At 42.8% G+C, this 15,600-nt stretch overlaps 1 protein-coding gene across 1 annotated transcript in view; it reads left to right on the top strand.

Annotated features, from left to right (window-relative positions):
- Zzef1 (zinc finger ZZ-type and EF-hand domain containing 1) overlaps positions 1–15,600 on the top strand; it is a 122,209-nt gene that overhangs the window by 88,240 nt on the left and 18,369 nt on the right. Inside the window, exons 38-44 of the mRNA XM_028787246.1 lie at positions 1,688–1,838; positions 3,517–3,656; positions 7,074–7,351; positions 8,197–8,371; positions 8,908–9,040; positions 13,728–13,927; positions 15,455–15,574. Coding sequence (XP_028643079.1) covers positions 1,688–1,838; positions 3,517–3,656; positions 7,074–7,351; positions 8,197–8,371; positions 8,908–9,040; positions 13,728–13,927; positions 15,455–15,574 — 1,197 coding nt within the window. The remainder of the gene's footprint in view (positions 1–1,687; positions 1,839–3,516; positions 3,657–7,073; positions 7,352–8,196; positions 8,372–8,907; positions 9,041–13,727; positions 13,928–15,454; positions 15,575–15,600) is intronic.

Below are 15,600 nucleotides of genomic sequence, written 5' to 3'. Positions count from 1 at the left end.
ATTGAAGCCTCATCAGGGTTACCAGGTCAGGAGAGTCCAAGCTGCTTGTCTCTCATCTGTGACCTACCACCACCTTTGGCACTCAACTTGTTAACCTACCACAGACTACCTTGTGCAAGGTGGAAAGCAGTCTATCCATCCACTGAGGAGGGGCAACAGTCCTCACCTCTGTGCCTGGGAATATCTGTATTCCTGAGCCCTCAGCATCATGTAGCAGGCTGCCTACAGCATTGTGGTTCCCTCTATCACTGTGTTCATTCATTAGCACCAAAATGGACTACATTCTTTTAATCCACTAAAATCCAAATCTTTTACTTTTATTTATTTTGATGCTCAGTTTGCCCCCATGTTTGGCCAGTTAGCAACTCCCTCTACTTGGCTTTGTGTGTTCTCTCTCTCTCTCTCTCTCTCTCTCTCTCTCTCTCTCTCTCTCTCTTTCTCTGTGTGTCTCTGTCTCTGTGTGTGTGTGTGTGCGCGCGCATGCGCGCGCGAGTGTGTGCGTGCATGCATGTGTATGTATGTACATGTGTGCAGGTGCATTCTGTGAAAGAGGGTGATAATATCAGTGCCTATAATACAGGGTGATTGTAGGAGTTATGTACTGCTGCACGTGGAGGAAACATTTAAAGTGCTTAGAACATAACACACAGTAAGTTCCATGTCAGAAGTGGACAGTGGGTATCCTGCTCTATTATTCTCTTCCATATTCCTTGAGACAGGGTTTCTCACAGAACCTGAACTAATATAACAAGCCCCAGCAATCCTCTTGCCTCCCTCCCTGACAACCATTGCAAACATAACACGTCTGTGACCATGTTCAGCCTTTTATATGAGTGCTGGGATCTGACCTTTCCTCATGTTTGTATACCAAGATCTCTTACCCACTGAGGTCACAGTTCTGTTCTATACCCTTAGAATGTTCATTTTTACATTGATAAAATAACTGCACATGTGGCAATAGAAATACTATATTATGTTCAGACTTTATGTAGCCTTATCTTTATAAAAGCATTAAAGATAATACCAGATATAATACTTTTCTTACAGTAAGTAAAGATGGGTTTGCTTTTCTGTGTGTGTGTATGCTGCATGCATGTGTACATTTGCATGTGCATGTGTGTGGAAGCCAGAAGTCAACAAACATCAGGTGTCTTCCTCTGTCACTCTCCACCTTGTGTTTCGAGGCAGTGTCTCTGAACCTGAGATAGCAGTTCAGTAGCACTAGCTGGCCAGTAAGCCCCAGGGATCCTCCTGTCCCTACCTCCTGCCACACTAGGATTACAGGCACTCCCCACCACTGCTGACTTGCTACATGGTTGCTGCATATCCAAACTTAGGTCCTCATGCTTACATAGTTAGCACTTTACTGTGAGGTATCGCCCAGCCTGTGTCTATTTTTTCTACCAAAAGAAAGTATATGAAGATGATCATTGTGTTGACTAAAGGAGGGCAACAGCTTCATCATTTTCCCAGAATGAGATTTGGTATGAGCCATGCTTGTATGACCCAGCAGCTCTGACAGCACGTCAAGAGATGTGATATGAGAAGCATTCTTTTAGAAGAGTGGTTTACTCTAAGAGATCAGTAATTCAGAAGAGTCTTAGTGGGCAAGAGACTAGCTAATGATAAAAATGTATATGGAGAGCATTGTTGTTGTATTCTTTTACATTTACCACTTTGTTTCTAGGGAAAGAGAACTGCAGATAAGGAAGTCAGGCCCTTGGATTGCAAGCAAAAGAAAAAGGCAGGTGAAGACCTCTCCATAATGAAGGACCCTTCATGCCAGACCCAAGTTTCAGATGCACCTGCCAGTGCTCATGTGCCTCCAGGACTTCCAGGTCAGGATTGGTTATTACCTCTCCCTCCTTCCTCTGCAAATGCACACATTATCATACCTGCACTGTTGCTTACAGTTGAAATTGTCCAGCAACTAAGGTTTCTCCATCTGTGCAGCTGTGGCTGGTAACTTGCATCAGCTACCCTTCACTTTAGCTTATCTAGTCCACATGTTTACCAACTAAGTACCTTCTGTTTGTTGAGCACCAGAAGAAGGGTGACAAATGTTAGCCCTGATTAGGATCCAGAGCAGATGGTATTTGTAAAAAGCCATGGAAAGGGAGAGATGTAAGGGACCTTGAATGTGCCAGGATATGCAGTAGGGACTGACATTTAGACAGCATAGGCCTCTTTGTTGGGTCCAGAACTAACAAGAGGTTAGATCCACATACCAGGTGTGCAGGGGCAGAGCAGAGCACTGGAAGATGATACAGAAGAGCTCCTGTGGCACTCTGCCACATGCCTGTGACATTCAGGCCTCAGTCTGCTAGGTGATGGCAGTGGTGGGGTCAGAGCTGCAGTTTTAGAGGTCAGGGCAGCGGTGCTGGGTGAGAGAAGGTGCTTCAAGGACCCTAGGGAGTCAGAGTCTATCCCATTAGTTGCTCTGTAATAGAACTGAAAGTGAGTATATTCTGCAGCATCTTCAAGGCCAGCTCTCAGAAGCAGTAGACACTCCACATCATTCCAGGTCCTCAAAGTTTACCAGAGTCAGATTCCCCTGAAGACCAGCATTCTGGTTCGTAGGCCACAAGTATCTGTCAAGCACCCCATGTTCTGGGACATTGTTAAATACTTGAAGTATATCACAAAAGAAGCAAAAATCAGAAGGGCAAATGATAACAGCAAACACAGAATGTTAAAGGATAATCAAATGCTAGGTAGCACATAGTTGAAGAGCAGGTTCAGAGATTGGGAAGTAACAGAGGGTGGCTGCCTGTTTAATTAGGGAGCAGGAAGGGCCTCCTTGAGAAGGCAACTGTGTAAAGTGTTCAGCAACAGAGTTTGTTGTGGTTCTGTTTGTTTTTTTTTTTTAAGATTTATTTATTTTATATATGTGAGTACACTGTAGCTATCTTCAGACACACCAGAAGAGGGCATTGGATCCCATTACAGATGGTTGTGAGTCTCCATGTGCTTGCAGAATTGAACTCAGGAGCTCTGAAACAGCAGTCAGTGCTCTTAACTGCTGATCCATTTCTTCAGTCCCAGTTTTTATTGTTTTTTAAAAGATTATTTTTCCTTTATGGGTATGACTGTTTTGCCTACATGTATATCTGTGCACCAAGTGTGTGCCTAGTATAGGCAGAGGCCAGAGAGGAAGTCAAGTCTCCTGAAACTGGAGTTACAGATGGTTGTAAGCCACCATATGGATGCTGGGATCAAATCCAGATTCTCTGGAAGAACAGCTGGTATTCTTAATCACTAAGCCAATTCTCCAGCCCCTTTGTTCTTCCCTTTGAAACAAAGTGCTGCTGTGCAAGCCAGACTGGCCTCAAACTCTTGCTTATCCATCCTGTCAAGTGCTAAGATTCCAAGTATGCATTACCAAGCCTGGCTTTAGCAGTAGAATATTACATTTCCAGCCTCCTTCTATAGGTGCACAGAGACAGCATCATGGTTTAGTTGACTTTTACATGTGTAGAACCCAGCAAAATCTGAAAGTGCTATTTTCCCACACAGATGCTGAACATCCAGAAGTGTCATCTCAGGTACCAGTAGAAGAGAAGGCGATTACTCCAAACCCTGAGCAAGTGTTTGCAGAGTGTTCCCAGAAGAGGATTTTGGGATTGCTGGCAGCCATGTTACCTCCCATCACATCGGTAAGAGGCAGGCAGTGTTTTCTTTGTGAAAGAGTGGGCGGTTGGTATACACAGAAAAATAGTGTTAAGGTGTAAGCAAAACTATTATTAACACCTGTGTCCTCAGGGGGATGCGGATGAGTATTAATCAACGTTACTTTCTTCTGTGAACTAACATTTTTCTTAAGTATGATTGACTGTTTTTAATTCATATAATTACCTTTTTCTGTTTTTTTTTTTATTTTGAAAGTTTTTAACCTCATTGAAAATTTGAAAGTGCAATAAATGAAGATCTTCACCTAACTATATTAGCTTTTCATGGCTTATCTCTTTTATATACATATATTACATTCTTCCTGAAGTTGAAAAAATAAATTGAAAGCTTATAGACACTTTATCCTTAGTTCTAAAAGTGCAGTCTTCTGAGTACCATGTTGCTACCATGTTAAAACATTTCAGGCCCGGTGGCTTATACCTGTAGTCCCAGTACGTTGTCGGTGGACGTCATGAGTACAAGGCCATACTAGACTACAGAGTCAGACTTTATTTTTTAAAAGGTTTAATTAAGCTGATAAAAATTTAACACGAGTAGAGTAATTTTATCTCATGCAGAGCAGAGCCTAGGTACACATTTTCCCATTTATTCCTAGGATATGACTTGCAGCTTTTTTACAAAATTCATAATCCATTTAAGAAAGCTCTAGTTCAGAGGACATGCTTGTTTGGTCTCTTTAGTTTACTGACCTCACTTTAGTGTTTGTTGTAATAACTTCATGTCTTTTTAAGATCTACTTTATTTATTTGTGTGCATTTGTGTGTGCCTGTGTGTGCCTACGTGAGGTTATAAGCACTACGTGCTTTAGATGCCGTGGGCCAGAGGACACTGGATTCTTTGGAACTGGAGTTAGAGGCAGCTGTGAGCTCCCTGATGTGGATCCTGGAAACTGAACCTCATGTTTTTCTCTGTAGGAGCAGTAAGTGCTCTTAACCACTGAGTCATCTGGGTACCTTTCATAATACTGATTCCTTCAAAGACTCTAAACAGCTTAGCTAAGTTCTCAGTATTATTCTTTATAAGATTCTGAACTCTTCCTATGTGCATATTTTGTATGAATTTTGGTATCTTTTTTTTTAATCAAGCTTCTATCAAACTGTCCCTTTAATTAAGATTTAGAATTATTTTCATTGGAATGGTATTAAGTATATATTAATGTAGGGATAGTTGACTTCTTTATCAATACTTTTTTTTTTCCTCTCATGGTTAAGAATCAGACAGAGGGGCTAGAGAGTTGGCTCAGCAGTTAAGAGCACTGTTCTTCCAGAGGTCCTGAGTTCAATTCCCAGCAACCACATAGTGGCTCACAATCATCTGTAATGGGATCAGATACCATCTCTTCTGGTGTGTCTGAGGATAGCTACAATGTACTCACATATGTAAAATAAATTAAAAAAAAATCAAGACAGAGCTAGCAAACTGTGGAAACAAATTTCTCCAAGTTTGTGAAGCTCTGGGGAAGGGAGGTATCACTGCAACCTAAGGCTGGATCCTCAGATCTCTGGGTCCAGGGACAATTTTAAAATCAGTTTGTCGCCAAATAATGCTTAGACTGCGAGAACTCACTTGTGTTTCGGGAGTGAGGCTGATGTATGAGTCAGTCACAGACCAGGCAAGAGAGTCAGGATGGACCCTCTCAGCAGAGGGAATCAGAGAATGAGTCCCTGCAGTCCACGCCTGACAGCACACGGCACAGTCAGCTTTCTCCTGTTCCTATTTGCACCTCGGATCTTTAACATGAAGTCCTGGATCCCAGGACCCTTGGGATAATTACTTATTTGATCAATCTCCCGTCATAGCCACCGTTCTCTGACGAATCTTCTCCTCTTCCTCTTTGGACTCCACACTAAGGCACCCCAACCTGAACAACTCCTCACCAGTCTGTCTTTTTGCCAATTCCTTGGTACTCCCGTTACAGGGAAACTTGCAGCTCACCCTGCAGCAGCCCCTCTCTGCACACCTTCATTGTTCTTCATGGACTCCGGCAGCTCTGTCACCCCACTCTTGAAGGGCTCATTCTAAGAGCTTGTGGTACTTCAGTTGCTTTATTTTCCTCATATGGATGCACTGCCCTCTCGAATCACACTCACCATATGACTCACAGTTATTACAGGGCTTCTCTGATTTTTTTGTATTTTCCCCCTATGGAAAATGATAAATGATGTGTCAGAAATGTAATTGTCAGTTGTTTTCTAAATGGCATTTGTAATAACAAAGCATTGGAAGCCAAGTAAAATGCAGATAGTGTTTACTTTTTTTTTTTTTTTTTTTTTTGGTTTTTCGAGACAGGGTTTCTCTATGTAGTTCTGGCCGTCCTGGAGCTCACTCTGTAGACCAGGCTGGCCTCGAACTCAGAAATCCACCTGCCTCTGCCTCCCAAGTGCTGGGATTAAAGGCGTGCGCCACCACTGCCCGGCGCAGATAGTGTTTAAAGAAAGAAAAATTGGACTGAGATGACTTGGTGGGTAAAGTGCTTACCATGCAAGCATGAGGACCTGAGCTTGACTCCTCAGAACTCGTGTAAAGCTGGATACAATAACATGTCTCTCCTAGGGGAGAGGTGGGGGAAGGAGACAGAAAAATCCCCCAGAAACCCATAGGTGAGCTAGCCTGAGATACATAGAAACAAACAACAAAGAGACCCTCCCTCAAATAAGATAAAGAAAAAGACCAACACTGGAGGTTTTCCTTGGCCTCTGAATGTGCCATGGTACATGTACACACATACATGATAAAAATGGAGGGAAGGAAGGAAGGAAAGAAGGAAGGAAAAATAATTTACTTTATATGTGTTACCTATAAATGTGTGTGGAGAAAGGTTGACAAATTGTACATCTAACTGTGAGTAGTTGTTACTTCCTTGGCATTGGTGGGTCAGAGTGGGACTGTGATGGAAAGTCCGACTTTTATGTACTTTTTAGTTCTTTCAGAAAAGGAAGAAAAATAAATATTTTGTTTACACTTTAGAGGAAAGGAATATTAGAAGTAGGATAAGAAGGGGTCTGGAGACATGGATTAGCAGTTAAGAGTATTTGCCGCTCTTTCAGAGGACTAGAATTTGGTTCCTAGAACTCATGTCCAGAGGTTCAACACAACCTGTAACTCCAGCTCCAGGGGATCCAATGCCCTTGGCTGGGCTCCAGGGTACCACACTTACATATACATAAACACATAAATGTACACATTTTAAAAGATTAAATTTTTTAAAGAGTAGGATAAGATGATATCTGAGCATGTTTATTGTATTAACAGTTGATTGTACATGTGCCATTTTTGAAAGTGAAATCAGGCCAGTTGTAAATGATACATGAATAGATGGCATATGTAGCTGGTATGGCTGTTTGGATTTTATACTAAAAGACATTTCCATTCTCTGTTGACAGGGTCCCACAGTCCCCCTGATAGACTTGGAGCACGTCCTTCCACTCATGTTTCAGGTGGTCATCTCCAATGCAGGCCACCTGAATGAAACCTACCACCTCACCCTGGGTCTTCTGGGCCAGTTAATTATCCGTCTTCAGCCACCAGAAGTAGATGCTGCAGTCATGAAGGTCCTTTCAGCCAAGCACAACCTGTTTGCTACAGCAGACAATGCTGTTGTGCCTGATGGCTGGAAGACCACACATCTGCTCTTCAGCCTTGGAGCTGTCTGTCTGGACAGGTTAGCCTTGATTTTTATACAACCAGCATCCACTCTACCCTCTGTGCTATTCACTGAGAACAAAGGTCTAGCTGTTGATGAGTTTTGGTATGCTGCAGTGCTGTTGTCTGAGGCTCATCTGTAAGATTAAACTAGTTAATCCATACTTAAATAGCTGAGAGGCTCAGTGGTACCTTCCAGTCAGCTCTGATGAGATCTATTCTGGTAGATTTTTCCAGAGAAAAGTCAGTATAGGCATTGGGGTTGAAAAGTCTGTTTTCATCATAAAATGAACGTAATCATCATACGAAACTTGAAATTAAGTGAAGAAGGAAAGATGACCCTGATGTGTACTGTCTACATCTCTCAGCTGTGAGTGTGTCTGTGTATGTACATGTGAGGGTGACATTCTAGTGCAGGGGCTCTCAACTTTCCCAATGCTGTGACCCTTTCATACAGTTCCTCATGATGTGCTGACCCTAACCATAAGATTATTTTTGTTGTGTCTTCATAACTGTAATTTTGCTACTGTTATGAAACATAAAGTAAATATCTAATTTTCTGATGGTTTTAGGCTTTGGGGGTTGAACAACCCACAGGTTAAGAATCACTGTTTTAGAGAGATATTTGAGAATATAGTTGTAAATTGAGTTTGTAGACTAAGTATGTACATAACAGATCATGATTTGGTGGTGGTTGTTTTTTGACTTATCTTTATGTGAAAAGCATCATTCTGGTAGTTTTTTAAGCTAAGTAACAGATAGCCCTTTGCATGAGTCTGACTCTGTCTGGGATAGTAAGCTGTGATGTGTGTGAGGATGTAGCCTTGTATACTGCCACCTAACATTGACGCTCTTGCCTTCCAGCCGAGTGGGCTTGGACTGGGCCTGCTCCATGGCAGAGATCCTTCGGTCACTCAACAATGCCCCATTGTGGCGAGATGTCATTGCCACCTTCACAGACCACTGCATCAAGCAGCTGCCATTCCAACTGAAGCACACCAACATCTTCACTCTGCTGGTGCTTGTCGGCTTCCCTCAGGTATGGCATCTGAAGGCCTGTTTGCCCAAGCCTCTATAGCACCCGCACACACAGACACAGACACAGACACACACACACACACACACACACACACACACACACACACACACACGTATATATCTGTAATTGGTTTTAAATTTTTTTTTTTTTAGTTACAAGATTCGCTTTTATAGTCTTGGTGTATTTTCAGAACTGCACAGTTGTTAGACTTGCACCGTCAACACCAGACGTTTAACTTATTTTACTACGTCTAAATAGTAGGTAACTATGGTGTACTTAGTCACAAAGAACTGCAGAGACTGTTTTCTTTCATTCTGGCGCTCATATTGATCTTACTCATTTTGTTTGCCTCAGCTGAGTGGAATGAGGGGCTGTAAAGCTATGGCAAGCACCTAAACTAATGTTATGCCAGGTCTGTACCAAATCCTTTGGACTTAGGGATAAGAAGCCCCCATCCCTGTGTGCTTTTAGAGGAGCAAGCAAAAGGGACTGGGCTTGTGCCTAATTAAGTGCCTCTTCCTGCATCAATGTTCCAGGTCCTCTGCGTGGGAACCCGCTGTGTTTACATGGATAATGCCAATGAACCCCATAATGTGATCATCTTGAAGCACTTCACTGAGAAGAATAGAGCTGTGATTGTCGACGTCAAAACCAGGAAAAGGAAAACAGGTCCTAAACATAATTGTATCTTCTAAGAATGGAAGAAATGGTTTAATCCTTGCATGCTCAAAAGCCTGTGCAGATGTCTGAGTTCTTGCTCCTGCATATGATTTTTAAATGTTTTTAATTCATTTGTGTGTGCTCATGAACACACACATCCATGCGGAGGTCAGGGGACAGCTTTCGGGAGTCAGTTCTCTTACTGTATCACCTGAGGCTCTAGAGATGGAACGAAGATTATCAGAGTTGGAGGCACATGCTTTTATCCACGTTATCCACTCACCAGCTCATATCGTTACAATGAAAGTGCATTTCTTATGCAGAGTGTAGTGGTACATGTCTGTAATCTCAGCACTGAGGCAGCAAGATCAGCCTGATAGGTAGTAAGTTCGAGGCCAGTCTGGGCTGCATCATGAGACTCTGTCTCAAGATAAAAAGTAATAATAAAAGCATAATATACACATGAGTTGATTTCTTACAGATACTAAATAGTCAGGGTCTTCTTTTTAAATCCAGTTTGACAGCCTCTTTCTTCCAGGGCTTATCCAGGCATTCTGTGGTTGACTGAGTTGAAGTCTCCCTCCTCCTTACAAATTTTTCATTTGTCTCATTTGTTCTTAGATCTTTTTTTCCCTCTTGCTTTCTTTTGGATTGATTTTTCTTATGTATTAAAGATTTGCTTCATGTCTGCTGTTGGCTCGAACTGTAACTGCTGCTCTGGTGTCAGCATAGGCCGCACTTTAGAGACCACCCTGAAGTTTGTTCTGTGTACCTGGGACTGTCTGTCTTCAGATGTTATTCCACTTTTCAACTGTATCAAAATACTGCATTTGTGCCCTGTATCTGCCTTACTGTTCGAATTACTATAGTCATTCTCTTTATCCTACATGATGGAAATCTCATTGTACATAATGTCAACTTTTAAATATGAGTTATTTTAGAGAAATTTTGAAAAGAAAACAATGTACATTTTATTCAACTATACATTTACTGTTTCTGCTGTTCTTCATTCCTTTTTGTAGATTCAGATTTCCATTTAGTATAATTTTCTCTGGTTTGAAACACTTCCCTTGCCAGGCAGTGGTGGCATACGCCTTTAATCCCAGCACTTGGGAGGCAGAGGCAGGTGGATTTCTGAGTTCGAGGCCAGCCTGGTCTACAGAGTGAGTTCCAGGACAGCCAAGGCTACACAGAGAAACCCTGTCTCGAAAAAACCTAAAAAAAGAAAAAGAAACACTTCCCTTAGCACTTCTTATAGTCCGTGTCTTCTGCTACAGGAGTCTGTCTGGAGAATGGTTGTTCTCATCTTTCATTGTTTCTGAGACCAAGTCTCACCATAGAGCCTGGTCGGCCTTTCTCTCCCAAGTACTGGGGCTGCAGGTGTGCACTTCCACTCCCAGCTTTGCCTTTATCTTTGAAAGATTATTTTAGTGCACTGGAGAGATGGTTCAGCAGTTAAGAGCACATATTGCTCACACAGGGGATCCAAGTTTGGTTCCAGCACCCATATCTAGTGGCTCACAACCACCTGTAACTCCAGCTCCAGGGATCCAGTACCCTCTCTTAGTTTCCACTGGCACTGTATTTACATGTACAAACCAGCACACTGGCAGACATCTATACACATAATTAAAATTAAAATCTTTATAAAACATAATTTTTCTGGATATAGAAATTCTAAGCTGAGATATTTGGGGATTTGTTGTTGTTATGCTGTTCATGTGTGTGTTTGCGCGCACACGAGTGCGTGTGCTCACATGCACACATGTGAGCCTGTGTACTGTTTCTGATTCACTATCTTCTCTGGCAGTGGCAACTCTAAAGGCTTCCATTTAGCCTTTCCAATGATAGTAGCCCTCACTCTACAAGTTAGGGAACTAATGTGAGAATTCTGCCAACTTCTAAGTATATCTGTCCCAAGTATAAATTCTGGGACTGGGGAATAACCACAGGATGAGTTTGGGGACCCACTGGACCTACTGTGAATCAGACTAAAGCCAGAACTCTATTAATTACTTAACGTCCATAAGCTTCTATTTTAAGGGCCACAGTGTTTCATGAGATTCCCCAGAATCAGCATCAGTTTGGAACCAGTACTCAGTGGACCCTGGAAAGCTGGCTGGTTGTTTCCTTTCCCCTGGTGTACAATTACTCTTGTAAAAGGCCATAGGTTCCACTGGGAAGGACTGAAGAAAGGCTTACAATAAAACTCTTAGATATTTTATCAAGGTCCTTCCTCAAGGGAACCTGAAAATTCTTTCATTCAAGGGGTTCTGGGGCTGAGATTCCCTTTTGTCACATTCCAGTGTAGCCTTTGTTTCACTTATTTGCAATGTTTTTCTTCTTAGATCAAACAAAAATCTAATAGTCTTTTTTTTTAATCTACTTCATGCCTAGAAACACCATGATTGACCAGCCAGTACCAAAGATCTATATGAGTTATGACACCATAAAAATCACTTGGCCTATGCTGCCCATTATGGGTCAGGCCATTTTGGACACTGCTTTATCAATACTGCCTGTTACCTTGCCTTTGGTGATTCAATGCTGCCACCTGGCAGTTGCTACTTTGGGGGCCCAATTAGCCCCCATTCCATCTACTTCATCTAACTGAATGGCAGAGTCTCCAACCCTAAGGTCTGGCACAAGGAAAAGAACAACAGTGAAGCTCTTCAAATGTTCTGGTGCCCCCTCACCATTTTATATCTTACAGGATTAGTGGAGGGCATGTCTTCTGGGCCTTTCCATTGTGGAAGATTAGATTTATACAGTGTACCCATTCTAACATTGCAATTTCCCTGAGCCTTAAAATCCTTTCATCAACACCAAGCCAAGGGTTAGCAGGCATCTCCAACTCCTTCTCAGTAGGTCATCTTTTGACAAATACTTCAGCAAACCATTAAAACAAACTGGAGACGCTTTTTTTTGGGTCCAAGCATCCATATTAAACCTTGAATATCCACTCAGAGGCCCCATACCAATAAACCTAACCTGATCCAGTTTTATACCCCTTCCGTTATCCCACACCCTTACAATCCATTCCCACACATATTCCCCAGACTTCTGCTCGAGTGATTTAGCAAAGTTTTTGTGATCTTTAGTGGTGTAGCACACCTCCTCACAGACTGCACTTTCTGCCTCTCCTCTAGGAGTCTGCTTTGCCTTAAATCTGGTCTAGAGGCAACTATTGGTGGACCCTGAGGGACCCAGTTTGCCTGTCCTGGCATCTTTTTCAGAGAAGGTCACTTCTGGTTTAGCAGATTAATTCCCTCAGTCGAAGGTGGAAAGGACAGTGTTTCAGGGGTAGAGGTACATTTGCTGAGGGTAGAGAGACTACTTTCTCAGGTGAGACAAACCCTTCTGAGGGTTCAGAGCTGTCAACTCCAGTGGGTTTCCCCACCCCAAGTTACAGGATCCCATTCTTTACCAGTTAATGCCTGCCTTGGATCACTGACACCCTCTGAGGCTGGGGCTTGATTTTTGTTGCACTTTAGCCATCTTGTAATGAGGGCCTCAGCTTGACTTCCTACAACTCAAGCTCTGGGCTGCCGGAGAGGAAAGTAGAACTTAAAAACTTGTAGACTCTTTATGCCCATCTGGGGCCAGTTAGTTTCATCACTGAGTTCATTGCCCTTCACCATATTCTCAGATCTAGGAGTTGGCTAATTCTGTCATGAAGGTCATTCTTTTCCTTTGTCAAAGATGCTAAGAGCAACCAACCAGAAGGATTCTTTTCCTTATTCTTCCACAGATGTCAAAAGTTTTATATACCAAGACACCAAATCTCTTGCCTTTCTTAGTTGGTGAATCAGGATAATCAAATGCATTTGTCTTTATAAGTGTATAAATTATAAGCTCCCAGGAGAGGCTTCAGTAACTGAAGAGGCTTTGGTAACTATAGGTGTTGGCAAATTGGGAAAGCCTATTCCAGATACTTAAAAATTTCATCCTTATATTTCTGTTGCTCTAGAACTACTTCTGGTACCAAAATCTACATTAGTCAGAGTTCTTTAGAGGAACAGAATAGAATATATGATATTTATTGAATGACTTACAGGCTGTGGTCTCCATACCCCAACAATAGCTGTCTATCAACAGAAGGTCCAAGAATCTAGTAGTTGCTCAGTCCATGAGGCTGGATGTCTCATCTGATCTTCAGTATATGCCAGAATCCCAAAGAAGCAAGCTTTAATGCCATTAAAAGAATGAACTTGCCCGCGAGAGTGAAGGCAAGCAGGCAAAGACAGCAAGCTTCTTTCTTCCATGTCCTTTATATAGGCTGTCAGCAAAAGGCGTGGCCCGGATTAAAGGTGGATCTTCCCACTTCAAATGATTTAATTAAGAAAAAAAAAAATCCCTCACAGGTGTACCTAGCCACTTGGGTTTTAGTCCCAGATGTAGTCAAGTTGACAACCAAGAACAGTCATCACAACACTTTCAGCAATAACTTGCTCGTGCATAGTAATAAGAATGTTGCATTGTGACTTTTCCTTCTCGGTTTCTCCATGGGCAAGTGTCCCTGTACTACTTTTGTGTTCATCTGCAAACTGGGCATAAATATTGTGGGGACCTAAGCTTCGAGGCTTGTTTCTGCTGTCCTTCCTTTAGTGAGGCTTGTGGAAAAATCCAGCTGCAAGGGGCACTATAACAGTATTCCTTATGCCTTTTTTTTTTCCTTTTTGACATGATGCTTCAGTGAAGGACTACCAGCTGGTCCAGAAGGGAGGAGGACAAGACTGTGGCACTTCTCAGGCCCAGCTGAGCCAGTACTCCCAGCACTTTGCCTTTATTGCCAGTCATCTTCTGCAAACCAGCATGGACAGCCATTGTCCCGAGGCAGTGGAAGCAACCTGGGTCCTGTCCCTAGCTCTCAAAGGTTTATATAAAACACTAAAGGTAATGGCGAGCCCCTTCCATTTGCACAAACCTACCTATCTGCAGGGGATTAACAAGGAGGAAATGTCATCTGATTTGGATGAATGGTTAACAACCGACTCTTTTGAGAAATGCTTGCTCAAGGATTGCTTTAAGGAGGAAATAGAACTTTCCCAGTGGTTTGAGTCTCAGTTTTTCTAATATTGTTTCATGGACTTAACCATAGTTGGCTTCATGGAGACATAATCCTGTCAGGGGAGAAAAAAACTGGACTGAGAAGTTTGTCACTTCCCACCTAACAGGAGTTCCTCTGGGTCATTATAGGAATGCAGGGAAGAGTAAAGGGAGCTGGCATCCCACGGAGCTTCAAGGGACAGGTGTGGCCATGGGCTGGGAGGAAGTAGCTAGGTTAGAGGTAGATGTTATTGGGGTGGATAGAAGCGCTGACGCATGATGCCTTTTGGATCCATAGTGGGCTGGAGGGTAGGAAGGCTCTTTCCAGGAGTTGTATTTCCATTTACTTGCAGGGTCATCTTCCTTACAGAGCTCTCCTTGAAAGGATCCCAGCTGAAGTTTATTGCCCCTTGCCACTGAAGCGTTCAGTAGTAGCTCTGGTGGGAGGTTATTGTGAGGACTCAGGTACCACCAGAGACTTGTCTGCTTGGCTTTCCAGCCCTGGGCAACCCTGAGGTGTAGTTGTCAGTATTACCATACTATTTCAGTTTCCACTCTAGTAGAAAACAAGAAAGTAACTCCCTGATAGCAGAGGTCTTAAATCTTTTTTTCAGTTTTGTTTTGGTTTGGTTTTTTAAAAAAACAGGTAGTTGTCATGTAGCTTGCCTTGACTGGAACTTATAATGTGGACCAGGCTGGCCTCAGACTCAGAGTTCTGCCTGCCTCTAACTCCCAAATGCTAATATTAAGGTGTGCATCACCATGAGTGCTCACTCAGTCTGTTGATATTTGTTGAGCACCAAGAACCAAGTGGAACTGGATGTTCAGTGGTGAGCTAAAAAGAAGGTCCATGCTCTCATGAGGCTTAGAGTCTTCCAGGCCAGAGGAGGATCTACCTGCAAGGAAGACAGCTCTGCATCAGAAAGCCTTTCAAAAAGGGGAATTTGAGGTGGCAAATATGGAGTTAGCCTTGGGTAATATGGACAGAAAGGATAGCAAGTTTCAGACCTTGAAGTGGACCAGGCATTGATAGTCACAGAGCAGAAGGACCACCAGGTCTTTAAGGTAGTGCAGCCTAGGGGATGAGGCCAAAGAAGCAGGCAGGGAGCTTTATAGGACCCCATCAGCCATGGTTAGGGCTTGGATTTTAGCCTCAAGAGTTTGGGGAAAGTAAAGAGGGGGGAAGTGACAGTAAATAGGTTTCAAGACTGTTTGTTCATGGTTAAGATTTGGAGTGCTTTCTTACTGACTAGTATTTCTATTGGAAGGTCAGTTGGGCCATCGGCTGAGACTGGGCTCTGCGAAAGGTTGATATTCTGTCCAACCTTAACCATCACTCTATAGTAGCTGCAAATCATTCTCTTGGCTTGACAGGCTCACGGTTTTGAAGAGACCCATGCCACCTTCCTCCAGACCGATCTGCTAAAGCTGCTGGTGAAGAAGTGCAGCAAAGGGACTGGCTTCAGTAAGACCTGGCTCCTCCGAGACTTAGAGGTAATAAGGAGGGCTTCCTGTAGGTC

Source organism: Grammomys surdaster, unplaced genomic scaffold, assembly GCF_004785775.1.
Source record: "Grammomys surdaster isolate TR1022 unplaced genomic scaffold, NIH_TR_1.0 125621, whole genome shotgun sequence".
In the NCBI taxonomy this organism is placed as follows: domain Eukaryota; kingdom Metazoa; phylum Chordata; class Mammalia; order Rodentia; family Muridae; genus Grammomys; species Grammomys surdaster.
Note: the sequence above shows the minus strand (reverse complement) of the source record. Positions and strands in the feature narration are given on the sequence as shown.